Here is a 16,338-nt window from a genome sequence, read left to right on the forward strand (position 1 = left end):
ACTCTTCACATGATTTTAAATGATATGTCCCACCTGAGTTCCTTATACGGCTGATTTTTGGAATATTCCATAATTTAAAGGGAACCCATCAAATGCATGGTGTTGATGTTCGACACACATGGTAGGGCCCACACAGCTCGACCTTATAGGAAGTTCCAATGAGGTCGACCACATAGAACCATTCCCACACACGCGCGCGCGCACACACACACACACACATGCTCACCTGCACACCTTTGCACACATGTCATGGGTTGAAAATCTGAACAGCTCATATGATACGGCACCTTATAAAACTCCCATATACCAATTTTCACCTTGATCCAAAACTTGGGTGGGCCATAGCAAAGATGGATGCAAATCAAGGGAGGAAACTATTTTATTTTTTCATGGCCCACCAAAGTTTGATGTCATTGTAGACGTTAGGCCCCAGGGGTTTGATGTGGTGTTGCGCATCACGTGGACCATTCAGATTTTGGGCTCACATCACTTGTGATGAGTTCTCAAAAAGTTCTCAGGAGAACTCCTAAGAGCCGGTGGATCGAGACTCAATTAATGAATTAACATATGAATGTAACAATGTTTATAAATTCAAGAAAAGTAATGTGTAACATTACGAAACTAAATCGATGTAATAATTGCCGTGTGTTGTGGAAATAATCGCTGGGCATACTATTTTTCCCCTCAAATCAGCTAAATAGAATCTTGGTAAGGGACTTGACTAGAAATTCAACCGAGTTGGCTCAGCTTAATCAAACCCAAGTCAATTCAACTAGTTTTAGAGCTATACCTTATTTTGTCTTACTGTGTTACACCTTGTAAGTACAATGCATTACAAAAACCTAACTAAAAAATTGTGACTATTTTGCCTTATCATAGTTCAAATCAACAATGAAAGTTGATACACATGTACTACACATTAGAAATAACTATATGAATGAATTCATACATATCTATTAGGATCTATATAGATCTCTTCATTTCTTTTTCCTCTCTGCAATGGAATACATAACGATTCACAATGTAGTTGAATGACATCGAAATAGAGCTAGGACATGTCATTGTAGTCACTTCGTGAGTAATGATGTGTTACTTAATGATGATTAGTCGATAGGGCTAGAAGTTCCCTGAGCCCGCATTGAAACAATATCGTATTAGGAAGTTCGAGTAGAATCACATAGCAATTTAATTTTTGCAAATTACTTTAATATCAAGCAAAGATTATAAAAGAAAGTTCAAGAACGGATTAACATCATCTCAATCATTCAAATCCACTATGATCATCATCAATCATACTTTTAAATATTTATCATATGTTGAACATGGCTTTCTCTCCAATAAACTATCATCACATGTTTTATTAATGCTATTTAATGTATGCATAAACATAGATTATGTTCAGAAGATTGCAACACCTAGGTTGGCACTACACCAAAATCGTCATTTAGGAACGGTTTTAAACCGTTCCTAAATTCTTCAGGAACGGTTTACTACCGCTGGTAAAGGAGGCGTTGCAGAAAATCAGGAACGGTTCAGAACCGTTTTGGGTACCGTCCAGTTTTTAGAAATGGAATTTTAGGAACGGTTTTAAACCGTTCTAGTTCCAATGGTCGGATTTCAGGAACGAAATTTAAAAAACGATTTTAAACCCTAATTAATGTTGCCAACAGTTTTAAACCCATTAGTAATACAAACAGAAACTGAAGCTGTTTCCACCTTCATTGAAACAGGACCAGCTCCACAGGCTCAGCCACATTACTAATACAAACAGAAACTGAAGCTGTTTTCCACCTTCATTGAGAAACAGGACCAGCTCTGCTCATCAGGTGGCAAAAACATCCAAGCGTGGTCCACCTGATGAATGGACCAGCCCCGTTATTGGATCTAGGCATACAACCAAGTAATTTTTGATTGAATTTTATGAACAAAGAAAGAATACAGAATTACTCTCATTTGAATTTTGAAGCTGTTTCCACATTCTTTGAAATAGGACTGCCCTGTCCATGCATCAGGGAGCAACATCATCAAACAGAACATGCTGGGGGCACACCTGATGAATGGACCACACCCATTATTGGAACAAGCAAATTATTATGAGCAAAGAAAGAAGAATTTCTTACACAGCCTTTAAAAAAAAAAAAAAAAAAAAAAAAACACGCTTAAACAGACCATTCATTCCCAACTGAAATTTGACTCTGCATTCAGATGACTCGATCCTACCATTGATTTTTCGCCCTTGTGGGGCCCAACTGAATGACTGGACGTCACCCATTTGCATATATCCACAGCCCTATCATGCATTTCTGCTTCCGTCAGCTCCTTCTGGACTTGCAATCCACAGTTCTTCTTTGCCTCACCAGAACCTGGGGAATTCAAGATTCCCGTAATAGAGGAAGCAGAAGATCTCTGGATTTTTGTTCCTATCGCTCCATTCATCAATTGACACTTAAGACCTGCTAGCATTTCACATGCATGTTTAAAGGATTTCATATACGAATCCGGGCCATGCTTGTCTGAGTCCGAAGATGAAGGTTGGATCCTTTCAAGGAGAGATTTTGCTTCTGAAATTCTTCCTGTCTGCATCAAGCAAATGGCCAGATTGCATTGCTTGTTTTTATCTGGTTCTATGCATAGAGCTTTCCTATGTGCACGAGATACTTACCATCATTAGCATTCTTACATCCATTATCTATTAATTCAATTAGATGATAGTGAAAGTTCAGTTTCTTAAATGGTAAATAATCTGAAATTGACAGAGCAATTTGCTCAGCCCCACAACTGTACAGTGAGTGGGAGAAATGCAGAAAATCTCCCCCATCTGATCACAAGAAACAAAGTGAACTGGGCTTGAAAAGTCCATTCCATGAAGTTACACTTGCAAACCATGAATGGTCACAATCATCTGATAGGGGAGATGGTGGATCAAGGCCCATCCCATGGTGGGCTCAACAGATGAACAGTTTAGATTACTGAAATGTGGGTGCTTCCTTTGTCATTGCTGAGTCAAATAGAAAAAGAAAAAGCAAAAGAAAAAGAAGAAAGAAGATGTGGTTTCTATGGTTGATGTTCTCTATGGTTGAGTTTAGAAGTTGCTATATTTGAACTGAGCAGGATACCTTAAATGTCCAGTGGTTTTTTTTTTTTCCAAATATCAGCAATAGTAATATTACATGACATACACTAGCAATGAGGAATTATAGGATTCTCGACCCTAGGCTGTACAAACACTACTATGTGATCTATGCAATGGCCATTCCCACCTTTTGGCTTCTGACCCAGCCACATGGTGGCCCATGAGATCAATGGTCATCAGAAACATGCTGACCATGTGTATGGTGGGTCCCCTGTCCTAGATCAATGGTCATCGAAATTATCCTGGACAATGCAGCTGAGCTGGATTCTCCCCAATCAAGCACAAGTTCGGATGCACATCTTGATGAGATACATCAAGTTGTGCACACCATCAGGTTTCTCGAGGTTGTATTGAGAGAACATACCGCACACTGCAATGCGACCATGGTACTTCATGTTCGCTAGTACTGCATCAAGCATTTTGCCGCCCACGCCCTCAGGAAAATGCCTGACAATAAATTCCAAACATTTGTATAAACTAGGAAACAAGACACCCATATACCATTTTCTTTGTTTTGAAAATTGAAATTGCCAACCACAGTGCAGAGCTTTGCTAAGCCCACATTCACGTGCAAAGGTCTGCGTAGATGACCTATCGAAATAATCAAGTTGTCCAATCAACAAGTGGACATCGCACATGTAGAATGTGAAATTTTGGTAATTCTTTCTAAAGCAACTTCAACATGTGTGGCTTGCCTATTGAGTGGGCCAACTTGATTATGAGGCCACATTATTTACATTGTGTGACCCAGCTGATGTGGACGGTGTGTTTGTTTAGCTATGTGTAAGGGCTCGTGGATAAATAAACAACGATGTTTTGAAGATAATTAAATCAATGGTGTTTGAGATTCTCATATGCTAACACGAATACTTACCTTTTTAAAGCTACAGCCAAGTCATGTTCTTCCTTGTAGTTGAAAGCATCATCAAACCCAAACTTACTCTTCAATAGACCAACCTGAACCCACAAAACAAATATTAGCAATTTTTCCCTACTACATAACAATGGTAACAGAAACACTATTTTATAACAGTTTGCATTTTGGGACAGCATGTGAACATATTTATATTACTAGGAATTACTTGATCCTCATCCATTGTTCAATAATCCTGACCATTGGTATGTTGGGCCCCAACGTGGATGAACTGTGACCCAGGAACCTCCTCAATAGAACAACCCAACCATTCAAATTGTGGCCTCAACATAATAGTTGAGAAGAGGAATACAACAACACTAGATATACAACTAAAAAATGACCAGCATTGGTGTTATACTTGGTTCACTTCAGTAAGATGCTCTGTTGTAAGCTATTTTGTAGGAAGAACTCCAATTGAATCACACTCGGAACACATTGAGGTTCTTACGAATATCAAACCCAAAAAGTAATTCATAGATCAGCAGCTATCTTTAAGAATGTAGAATAACTTTCTATTGCCTTTTCTTTTTTATAATTGAAGGACTACCATTCAAATGATACGGTGTAGATACAATATGCAAAGACTTTGATCCCAAAGAATCTGAACTGCCCTAAATGACACATCTGAACTTCTCTAATGCTTTGATCAAGTCATCCAACCAGCCAAAAATTCATTAAAGAATGACTTCACCAGAAGCAGTTCTGTCTTTACTCCGACCAGTTGTGCTATCAACGACTATCGACCTCGCCATGTGAGGCTTGGCAAGTTCAATTAGATACTCACATTCCTCTTTGGACTGCTAAAAAACTAGATTAGTATTTGTTCTTTTAAACCAACTCTACTCAATTTCATCCAATCCCATCACACAAATAAACAACCAACAGCTCAATAAACGTAAATGAAACAATTTCAGATGAAGATGATGCACGTATAAATAGTCTACACATTAAGAAGCTTGAACACACCAATTACACTCGAAAGCAAAATCATGTAAATATGGCTATCCATCACATTTTACTTACGAATATTCGGGCCTTGAGCAAATGATTGAAGATAAATTCAAACTGCATACACACTGTTTTGTCATGCATTTTCATCCATACGACTCCCAAACTAGTTTGCGTGAGACCCTAAATGCTAGTGCATGCCTTTCTAATAGGTAAAAAGAATGTTCCTTATGATTTAGATAAAACAGGAAACAACTTACAGCTGGATGCAGCGCCACAATGGCAAAAATGAAAACCAGAATCAAAGTCATAACAATAAAGGTGTTAAGACCACAATCATGTCCTGAGAGTGTAAACCAGTGGAAGAGCAGCCCCGAGAAGGAAAATGTTTCTACATAACAAACAAGCGAGACAACAAACAATGCCATGTACCTAGATGCAGCATAAAAAAACATTAGAAATTTTTAAGAAAGTCTTACTCATCAGGAAATTTACATGAAAGAAAGAAGTATACACATGCTGATCCACAAATTGAAACAAGAGAACTATATCAAGGATGTGGAAAAAAAAAAGTCCGAAGGCCATGCAGCTAGAGCATTAAGAGAGGAAAATAAAAATAAAAATAAAAGAGAGTAAAAAGATAGCTCAACCAACCAGAACTGTTCATATTTGCTAACCCAATTTTCATTCCATCCATGTACAAAATCCAACAGCAGAATAACTTGTACAAGAAGAAACAGTCCTGAGCTGAACTTTGATATCGTCTCTGCATTGATGAAATCAAACAGTCAGCTACAGAAGTCTACACATGAAGAATATGCGCTCAAAAACAAACAAATAAAAAACAGTACCAAAATCTTAAGTGAAAGCGGAGAAGAAGCTCTGTTTGTTAGCGAAGGATTTCGTTTATTCAAAAGGACCTTAGCCTTCACATGTTATTGGGAGAAGAATATGCAACCCCCTCAATAACAACATCACCATCATAGGTCACCTTAGTGGATTAGGTAAAGTGGTGGATGTGAAAGTTCACATGCAACGTTCCTCATTTTTTGGAAAAAAAAAAAAGCGTAAGCCACCAGATACGACTTTCTGTTATTGGATGGTTACGATTGTCTGATCATTGCAGTTTCTTTGGACATTTACAATCTGGATTGATTGATGATAGTGCGTGATGGCACCAATTTGTACTATTATTAGTTTGAGTATTAATAAGAAAATCGAGTATGTAAATATACAATCGAAATTGAAAGTATTTGAATCTATTGAACAAACAGAGATTATATACCCTCAAAAGGCCCGTGTTCGAATAAGCTAGAAAAAGAGAGGTGAAAACAATATGGGTTTTAGGAGGCAAGTGAAAGAAAATGAGTGCCAGGTATGTACAAAATCAAACTTAAAATGAATCCATCCAAAGAAAGCAAGCATATGGAGTAGGAAGAGGCTTACTACAAGTCCATGATCGCCCGTCTCCAAGAATGTGGAATCCTTGCCCACCCATTCAGGATGATAAGCTTTAAGACAACATCTGACAAACAATAGCATTGTGTTAATTAAACATGGGAATAGTAGATAAGCAACTCCCATGCCAATCATGGGAAGAATAAAAGGTTTTTTTTTTTTTTTTTGAGAGGTGGAAGTATACACAGCAGCATATTTGAGTACTCACCATCCAAACCGGATTTAAGGTACGGAACAATGAAAGATGAGGGTTCACTTGATCAAGGCCGCTATCCAGCAATGTGTCAACACATTCAAAAGCAACGATCACTCTTCTACCATTGTATAAGCTAACATGAAAATGAGGCATAGTAGAGAGCTCACCTTGGCAATCTGTAGTGCAAGGAATGCAATCCAGACAAAGACAAGAAAGTTGAGGTCCTTCCAGCAAGAACTGGGACCTGCGATGGCTACAAGAAGTTACTCCAACAGCTTAGAGAGATGGGAATACAGCTAACAAATATATATTTTTCCTTTCTATCAATCGACAAAATAAATAATAAATCTTGATCACTTTTAAATACTTGTAGCCATCTTGAGCTTAAATGATATTTTGTGGATCCACCCTGAGTGCATTTAAAACATGAAAAACGATAAGTTTTAAGAACCAAATACTAGTTATTGCAACAACCAAGCAAGAATAACAGAGCAATATGATTTTTGACAGCATTTCAATCAATGTCAAAACAAAGACTAACTATCTACATGATATATATATATATAAATAACCCCATGGAATATATATATATATATATATATATATATATATATATATATATATATATATATATATATATATATATATCACACTTCTTAGAAATATAAAATACAAAAATAAATTATAGGAATGAAATGACAAAAAGCCAGGATATCATCGACCAAGAGGAAGATGAGTACCCTTAGGAAAAAACTCATGTCAAGCATATTTAATGCCATGAACTTTCATTATGTCTTTGGTTGGCATCACCAAAGATTTTATCCGCACTAAATTAAGAAACAATAGCAAATAGAATCACTGCTTTTATTTCCAAGGGATTCAACAAAAACAATAAAACAGAAATTGCTTCACCAAGGGTGGATGTGCAAGATCGTTCATGTTTGGGACTTCTAAAGCCTCTCTAATTAAATTTGAAACGTGTCTCTCATTATGGTAGTCTCCGCTCCCAGGTTGTGTAGGCCCCACATTGATGTGTCTGTGAAATCTAGTCCATCCATTGCATGATGAATTCCTTAGTATTTGGCTACAGGCCCAAAATCAAACCAATCGATCCATGACTCAAAATCACAGGAGAATGCACCTCTTATGTCTGGCTAGAGCCTAGAGGCCCAAAAGTCAGGCCGAAGCTACAGGGAAATATTTACTTATGTTTGGCTAGAGTCTCAGAAAACAGAGAAATATCAAACTCACTTGAAAAGCATAAGATCTATTGATGATGCTGAAAAAGAAGACAACCGACATCCATTTGGGGCCACCACATGAACAGTCCCATTTGCTGGAAGTGGTCCCATTCAGAGTCTGAGACAGCATGTAGACCACTTCTAGCTACCCAGGTCCTTCCTGTGGTCAGCCCCACTCTGGACAGGTGATGCTGAAAAAGAAGACAACCGAAATCCATCCAATCGTACCAAGTCCACCAATCAGGCGGCAGAGATTGTTCCATGAAAGGCATTCCCAGCCCACCACCCATCCACAGTCGGCCCCCACATATTAGCTCCAAGGACTCCAAAACAGTAAAACACAGCACATAAATCTCACCAGAAACTCTAGAACTTGCAGAAACACAAGACCTTGACACAGACAGAATTTTTCCCAAATGGAATCAAATCAAGCAGAGGTTAGTTTCCAAACACTACTAGTAGAATCGAACAATCTTTAACAAGAAAACAAAATTAAAACCTACAACCCCTAGAATTCAACATACAGCCTCATCAAAACACGAAAATCCAAAAGTGAAAAAATCATCATAAGAGCGATTTCCACTGACCTTCTCCGACCGATGATTTCTTCTTCTGTTGAAACCAATCCATGTCCAAGAAAGAAGAAAACGAGATCTCAAAAATCCCGTCTCCGATGTTTGGAGTGTAGATGAAGTGAATTACAAGAGTTTATAGCAGATTGCATCCCTAATTATAGATCCTATATCTACTACAACAAATACTGGGTAAGGCCGATTGAAGGATCGGAGAGAGATCGGCATCAGGAACCCTACATTTTTTTTAAAGCGTTTGGATGCACAGATTGCAAATGCAAGGGAAAGTTTTGAAACTGGTGGGTATGAATGTCTGTAAAACATGAACATCGCTGAGGGTTGAGATTGGGAAAGGGAGATCGGGAGAGGGAGAGGGAGGCATTTTGGGCGTTTTGAAGGGATTAGGGCATTTCGGGGATGAAAATAATCCAGTAGTCTGCAATACAGTTACATAAACATGACTCTCGGGCCATGTGGGGTCCACTTAGAGAGTTCTAATAGAATCCATTCCGTCCATCTGTTTCAAAATAATACAATAAACTATATTAATAAGAAATAAGAATATACGACAATCAATCGGGACACACCAACAAAAAAGTGAAAGTAACAATGTAGAATAGCCACTATCCGAGTATGGTTCACTACCGTTTCAAATCAGAAACGGCTTAAAGCCATTTCTGAGCCAAAATGCCGACTGTACCGGTTTGGCAATTTTGGTGTAGTGTGGGGCAAATGTTATGCCAGAAATCTCTCTCTCTCTCTAACTTTTGTCATTCAAGTTATGATTCAAAATGAAATCACATATTTAGGTGAATCCCCAATATTTTCAACCGCAACAAGATCAACAAGCTAAAGCTGTTGAATCAGGCTTTTAGAGTTTGAAACCACCCCCAAAGGCAGGTCACTATGCTATTTTGTACCACAGGTAATGGTGAAAGGGTCTACTAACCTAATAGATTTCGCTAGAGAGAGAGAGAGAGAGAGAGAGAGAGAGAGAGAGTTGCTCACTTGGTGCAAATCGGTGTGGTAAATATCTCCAAAATTTTGCAAAAAATTAGCTCAAGATTTTCAAAATATTATTAGCAGTTTTTAATTTTTCCCAATTTTAATATAAAATTATCCTGATATTTGCAGAAAAATCCTTTAAAATTTTAACTAACTCAGTATATAATTATGTATTTAAATTTCAGACTTATTATTTTTAAATTTTAATTTTTAGAAAGTTTTTTGTAATAACATCCTGAGAAAAACCCCAAAATTTGAAAATCTCTAGAGAAATTCCGAAACCATGAAATTGAGATTCGTAACCATGGTGCAAATTGGTCACATGGGTTCAACCCATGGAAGAAAGATGCTGAGTCATTTTGGACCACCCCAGACTCATGCAAGCTCCATCACTTTCTCAATCAGGTGGCCACGGCACCGCTAGCTTTTTTTCTTTTTTCTCTTTTTCTTGTTTTTCTTATTTAAGCAAATAAGAAAAACGTGTCCGGCCACCCACTTTTGTGCAAGATCTGGGCTGTTCATTAAGTGCGACCAATGGTGCATGATCAACAAAAAATGCCCTTGAGATCCTAAATGAGACTCATAAATGAAGCCCGAGCCAAGCCCCTTTACTAAACAGGCTTAAATTATGACCACAGCTGGCCCCTCAGGCCTAGTTTCCAACCAAGGCCTAGACCGAGGTAGGTCAGGCCTGAAAGCTAGCGCGACGAGCCAAACCAGGCCATTAAGAGCCTAGTGAATGACCTAGCCTGAAACTTAGTCTGGTCTAAGGAGAATGTGGATGATTAACAATTTAGTTTTTAAATGGTCAATCTTTCTAGCAAGTAGACTGGTTTTTTTTTTTTGTGTGTGTACTTAAAATGTGTATATTAGATGAGAGAACTGTACAGCATCATTACACAATGACGGGTCTAACTTTGATTTGTACCATCTGAGTTTATGATCCACGTGATTTACATGGTAGGGCTATCTAATACATGGGTCAAATGTCCAAATGTGGAGGTGTGTGGACATGGGAAAAAGATACTTGAAGAAAGAAACTTATATCCTTTATAATGCATGTGCAAGTCGTGGTTAGTCAACCATAAGTATAGGTTGTTAGCATGCATGTAAAAGTTGTAGAATTTGATGAGTAAGAGATAATTTGCCAGAGTCAACTTAGACCCAGTTGCACCCAAATAGGGCTGATACCATAAGTCCTAGAATCATGGGTCATGGTGTCCTAAAATCATGGTGGTAAAGAATACTTAGTTTTTTAATTGGAGATTCTCTAGTGTATTTTTTAGTTTGTTGTGTTCCAAATAGATAGAATTATAGAGATGATCTTTAATATATTTTTTTGTTGTACATTATTCAGGTTTTTATGAATGGAAATATTTGCTTGTGCTATAAATTGTAGAAGAGTTAGATGGATCTTGTATAGAAAATTGTCTAATATTCTCCCACAAACTGATGGAGTCCTCACGGACTTGATTTTCAAGTTTTGAAACTGTGACGAAGATAGTCCCTTCATGATGATGTCTGTAATTTGATCTTAAGAGGAGATATAATAACTGACTCGAGTTGCCTTGGATGAGTCGTTGCATGTTTGGGCGATATGGCATGAGTAAGAATGATTCAACCCAAGCAACTTGTTCGACAGAGAATATGTAGTGGACAGTAAAGTGATGGTGTTAGGTAATTAAAAACATAGGTACATTATAGATCCCAGTTAATAAACCCCCATCCAAACAATTTGTACAATATTGGAATATCCTAACAAGTAATATTAGATTTTATTTTTTATTTTTTCTCAATTGAGGCCTGCTTCATCCATCATGCAATGGGAAAAATGATCTAGATCACATGAAATTAGAGTTTCACACGTGTTGAACCGAGTCGAGCTTGGCACAGCTTAGCTCAGCTCGACCAGCAGCTAACCCCAGCTCGAACTTGGCTCGGCTCGGTTCAATCAGCAGCTTGGGCCACTTCAAGCCAAGTTCGAGCCTGCGATATTTTCTCAAACACATAAAATGCATTTTCAATCTCTCATAGAATACAAAATAGAAACAACAGTTTATAGGTATTTCGTCAAACACTCAACGAGTAGCATAAAAATTAAGATACGAAGGTAGTCTTATAGTGTAAAGTTTTTTTTTTTTTGGTTTTTAATAGTGATTTGTTTCGTATCCATTCTTTCCTTGCTACCAGCCGATTATGCAGCGAATGTACGCACCCGAAACAATGCTGATATGTTGAGTCATTTCATCAAACACATAGCGAGCAACATTAAGATAAAAATAACCGAGTCACCGAGCCGATTCAATCCGATTCGATTCAAGTTGAGGTTCAAGCCGAATCGAGTCGAGCTTGGGCAAGCTCGAACTCGGCTCTAAATTCTTTCGAGCTCCAAAAACTAGCTCGACTCGATCTGAATCCAATTTCGAGCCGAGGCAAGTTGAAGTTGAGTCGAGCGAGCTAACCGAGCTAACTTAACTTGTGTACATCTCTACAAGAAGTGATTAAAACTACTGCAGACCACTTAATGTGACTATAACCATTGCCCAAGCAACATGCCACCAAAATCAAATGCCCATTTGATTTCAATGGCACACGGAATATGCGATGATCATGTGCAATCAATAGAAAGAAGATAGTTGATAAAAACCCAAAATGACAGCTACACAAAAATACATGATATACGTGGTTCACTACTTGAGTTACATCCTTGGACAATTCTACAAAGAAAATTCACTATAGCAAGGAGATATTACAAAGTAACAACAAATGAAGTTCCTTTTTTAAGAATACAACAAAAACTCATTGATTCCAAGCTTTAAAAAACAAACCATCCATCATTGCAATGCTAATAATAGATCTTCTAACCTTAGATACCTTGAGAAGAAAACCTTGGAACACATATTGAAAAACATTGGAGTCTTGAATCAAGTCTTCAAGATAAAAAAACTTCCTTCTCAAAACCCTCTTGTGCACGAAGAAACCTGTCACGCCCGAACTCGGAAACCGAGCTCACAAAATTCCCGATCGCCGAATCCGGCGCCAACAGCCTCCGCAGAACCCCATTCTTGGCTCCCGACACCCATTTACCAGGTTCCGATCCTGGGATCCTACAAGAAGGATTTCTAATCATCAGTCTGATTCGTAGTGAACATAACCACAAGCATAACCCACGAATAATAACCACAAGAACACCATCACAAAATCCACTATGATAAAAAACTTTTAAGTACAATGCGTCTGAAAGGAAATACAAGATAATGCAAATAACGAAAACTCCAAAAGCTCGACTGCACGCTCCAACTTTGACAAGGCTACGGCTACGTCCTGGAGAAGAAATACTGTCAACTGGACTCACTGCTCGGTCGTACATGACATGGTATCGAAGATCTTCTCCACATCGGAGCACCATCTCTCGGCTACAAAACCCATCTCCACAAAATTTGTAACTCTCTCTTAGCCTTAACATAATTTACCCTAAAAGTCTCATTCATGAGTAAAATGTCAAAATACTCGTCTGAACATAGGCCATATGATCTCAAGAAAGTGAATAAATCCAAAGTGATTTTGGTGTCACAATTTTAACATCATCGAACCATGGGTTTTGTTGTGGGTAAAAATAGATTAGACACTAAGGAAAAACTAGCTCGGACATACATGCACAGTACAAGGAGGTCGACCAACACTAGTCATAATCGAGGAGCTCCTTAATGGTCAAAGAATGACACTCTGTTACATTTCACGGAACGACCCTGGGGACAACCATCGGTAGAAAAACTCTCTCTGTCTACGACTGATGTCGAGCCCTTCCGTGGACCCATATGTTTCCTAGCTGGTGCTCAGAACATCTCTTGGAAACGAGGCCCGAAGTACGACCTTTGTCATACGATAAGATGAAGAGGATTGTCATCTCCAATATCCCATTTATATCATACTAAGGAAAAGATCTCGACCCCACTGCTCAGCTACATATCCCAAAGGCGGGTCGACCAGGAGTCAGGTCGGCACAACCTCTCTGCGGAACGACTGTCCACCTCGAACTCTTGCTGCGCGCCTCTACTAGTTCTAACCCGGTTCCAACTGTATCTACCTTACATCCCAGCTGAGGATCTCGGAAGACGACCGCAACACGAATCTCCCCGAGATCTCCGCCGAGGATCTTGGGAGATATTCATGATATGTTTGGTATCCAAATCCCTCTATAATACGCTCCTACTAAACAAGGAGATCGCCCCCTATGCCACCACCTCTCCTAAAACCATAAATAAGGGCCTCCCTAATGGTAAAGGGTATGCACAATTCCACCCCCCAAAATCTTACATCTTACTAGACCTAGCTTGCCTATCTGACTTTGGCATCGAAGGGTCCCTTATAGCAGACAAGGTCACCATCTTTGTATTATCCTGCAGGTCCCAAGTGGTGCAAAGAGGACGACCAGATTTCTAGGTCAACACGTTCCATCTACTAAAAATGGAAATAAGGGATGATTCAGCTTAACTCATCTGGTAGGACTCAACTCAGGACCTAACAAGTCAGGCCAGAATTCACTTATGTCCACTTTTACAGTCTACTTTGGACTTTTAGTTGTTAAATACTACTTGAAGTTCAAATTGTATTTTGATATGAATAATACTCTTGCAATGCTGCAATTAACCCTGATAATGACAATGATGGGACTTCTGCAAACTGGGTCGGACAATCCATGTCGAGGATTGTACAGTGTCCTGTAACAAACCAAGGGCTACAAGTTAAGCTGGGTGGGCCTTTGAGCCCAATAGAATATGTGCTCATAGTTAAGCTGGGTGGCATGGCTAGGCCCATGATAGTCTCACTTATTTATCAGGATAGGTTCACAAGCCAGTTATCCAGACTAAAGTAAGTTGGACCCAGAACTAGTTGGGTTCGCTTGGGCTTTAAAATTGGTCCGAGCCATGGTCTACCAAATGTTGGCCTGCAAAGTTAAACATTGGGCCAATGATGGGCCATAACCGGTAGGCTCAAGTGCTTAAGCTCGAGCCCAGATTGACAACGCATTTTGCGAATGGTCCCAGTCATTCATTGGGTGTGCCCCACCGGTCGTCTATGAAGGCCCAAAGTTCCATCCAGTCCAAAGATAGGGCAAGCCCAAGTCCAGTCCGGCTAAGCCCAAAAGCTTGGCAGGTCAGCCCCGCGTTTTTGACAGCCTTACATGGATAGTTCTCTACTTCTCTTCTCATTCCTATATAGGCTCCTGATCACGAATTTAAGATGGACGCGGATCAGGTGTTGTCAACACCACCCCCGCAGTGGTAGTGTAGATGTGTTGGGCGCTGTGGGGCCTAGAGCTATACACAAACCGAGGTAGCTCAGTTAGCTCGCTCGATTCAACTCAAAAAAGCATGATTCGAATTGGTTTAAAACTGAGTCCAAGCTAAGTCAAGCTGATTTTTTAGCTCGAAAAAATTTCAACCCGAGTTCGAGCTTGTTGGAGCTCGACTCAACTCCGATTGAATCCTAACTCGAATCAAACTTGGATCGAACCAGTTCAGTAACGTGGTTATTTAGATATTGATGTTTCCAATGGCGAGGAAGGTATGGATATGAAACTATTGATGTAAGAATCTGGACCATCCTCCACCGAACTCTGAGTACTTGGAGTTAACCCTAGTCCTGCGTAGAAAGGAAAGCAAAGGAGACCCTGTCTCAAGCAGGGAACCCTCCGATGCCAAAGTCAAGCTAGGGAATCTGGGTCTAAGTAATGTAGAGTAGGGGGTGCGAGATATTGCATACCTATTCATGTAGAAATGTCCTGTATTTATACATGAGGATTGCTTAGGACATGTCCGATAATCTTGGCGTGGTCATAGCCATTATGCGAGGGCTACGCGTGTGTAGTAGTTGGCAGTTATTCAGAGATCGTGCTAATCGTGCTATGGGCACTACTTCCGCCAAGGCTCGGTTCGGAAAAGTGATCATTTGTTCGGAGGTATACTGGTTGAATAGATACTCTTCCAGGTTCCGAATCATCTCAATCGGGTCAGTCGTGATGTCGTAGATACGAGGTCCGACCTGTCTTATAGAATGCACAAGGACTTATTCCGAGTCCGTGGTCGCTGTTGTTGCTCTGCAATAATCCTCAGGTCGGACATTAGCCTTGGGTCGGATACACATTAGCCCAGGGACGATCACTGATGTCAAGGCTCAACTGGATTCGGATCGGTCTAGATTTCCCCATAACAGAAGCCCCCGACTCTCTAAGTCCGAGCTTAGACTCAGAGAGTAATGGAAAACGAATCAAGGCTTGGAGAAACAAACCAGGGCCTGGGGAGACGAGCCGTTGATTTCCCTGTAATGGTTGGACTAAACGAAGCATCCCCATAATGATCTTTGAGATTCGTGGTTGTTGCTCCCGCTCTGGCCATTGTACATTGGCCACGTGGCCGCAGTTGTCGAAGCGATTCGACTGATTGAATCAGGGGGTGTCACGTGTATCTCGAAATGCGAAGGGATGTCGGCGCATTGAGTGCTGGCGGCTCATGGTTTAGAACGATGCGTCAAGATGGTTACGCTTTAATTGTTGACTGTGCGCGGGTAGGGATGACGTTTGGTTGCTTATATCACGGATCGCCACGTGCACAAGGGGGCTTGGATCCGAGCAGTTTCAGCTTTGGCTATAACTGCCCGTCATGATGGCGGGTGGCTGACTCATACTATAAGAGACCCCGATGCCTTTTTCATTCCACTTTTTTTGCACTCCGATTACCCTAGATTTTTCTTTACCCTTGCTTTTCTCACCGAGACCTGCTGTCGAAAAAGAGAAATCCAATCTAATACTTTACTGGAAAGGGAAATTATCGCCGGAGTAAATAGCCTGCAGATCGGAGCAAATTGTG

General features: G+C 39.8%; 1 protein-coding gene and 1 long non-coding RNA gene across 6 annotated transcripts; both read right to left on the bottom strand.

Moving 5' to 3' along the window:
* Positions 1 to 1,947: 1,947 nt before the first annotated feature.
* Positions 1,948 to 6,129, bottom strand: LOC131225774 (protein POLLENLESS 3-LIKE 1-like). Of its 5 annotated transcripts, none has more exons than XM_058221368.1 (4): positions 5,258 to 6,129; positions 4,008 to 4,090; positions 2,221 to 2,641; positions 1,948 to 2,050 (listed from the first exon to the last, which is right to left on the bottom strand). In XM_058221368.1, the coding sequence occupies exons 1-4, from the start codon at positions 5,450 to 5,452 to the stop codon at positions 2,009 to 2,011; spliced, it is 741 nt and encodes a 246-aa protein (XP_058077351.1). In that variant the 5' UTR covers positions 5,453 to 6,129; the 3' UTR covers positions 1,948 to 2,008. The 5 variants fall into 5 exon arrangements, 3 of the variants coding, with proteins under 3 accessions (XP_058077351.1, XP_058077352.1, XP_058077350.1); XM_058221369.1 differs by lacking the exon at positions 1,948 to 2,050 and having other exon boundaries at positions 2,145 to 2,641; positions 5,258 to 5,429; positions 5,652 to 5,907; XM_058221367.1 differs by lacking the exon at positions 1,948 to 2,050 and having other exon boundaries at positions 2,145 to 2,641; positions 5,258 to 5,909.
* Positions 6,130 to 6,203: 74 nt separating this feature from the next.
* On the bottom strand, positions 6,204 to 7,194 carry LOC131225776 (uncharacterized). Its single transcript, XR_009161520.1, has 3 exons — positions 6,819 to 7,194; positions 6,664 to 6,724; positions 6,204 to 6,522 (listed from the first exon to the last, which is right to left on the bottom strand). It is a non-coding gene; the product is annotated as an uncharacterized LOC131225776 (long non-coding RNA).
* Positions 7,195 to 16,338: the final 9,144 nt, after the last annotated feature.

This window comes from Magnolia sinica, chromosome 14 (genome assembly GCF_029962835.1).
Source record: "Magnolia sinica isolate HGM2019 chromosome 14, MsV1, whole genome shotgun sequence".
In the NCBI taxonomy this organism is placed as follows: domain Eukaryota; kingdom Viridiplantae; phylum Streptophyta; class Magnoliopsida; order Magnoliales; family Magnoliaceae; genus Magnolia; species Magnolia sinica.

Bases quoted from the DNA above. Each gene is read 5' to 3' on its own strand.
- LOC131225774 (XM_058221367.1), bottom strand. From the start codon at position 5,452: ATGTTTTTTTATGCTGCATCTAGGTACATGGCATTGTTTGTTGTCTCG. The intron at 4,091-5,257 runs GTAAGTTGTTTC...TTGTGGGTTCAG, and splicing joins TTGTGGCGCTGCATCCAGCT to GTTGGTCTATTGAAGAGTAA. The intron at 2,642-4,007 runs GTAAGTATTCGT...TCGTGCACATAG, and splicing joins TTGGCTGTAGCTTTAAAAAG to GAAAGCTCTATGCATAGAAC.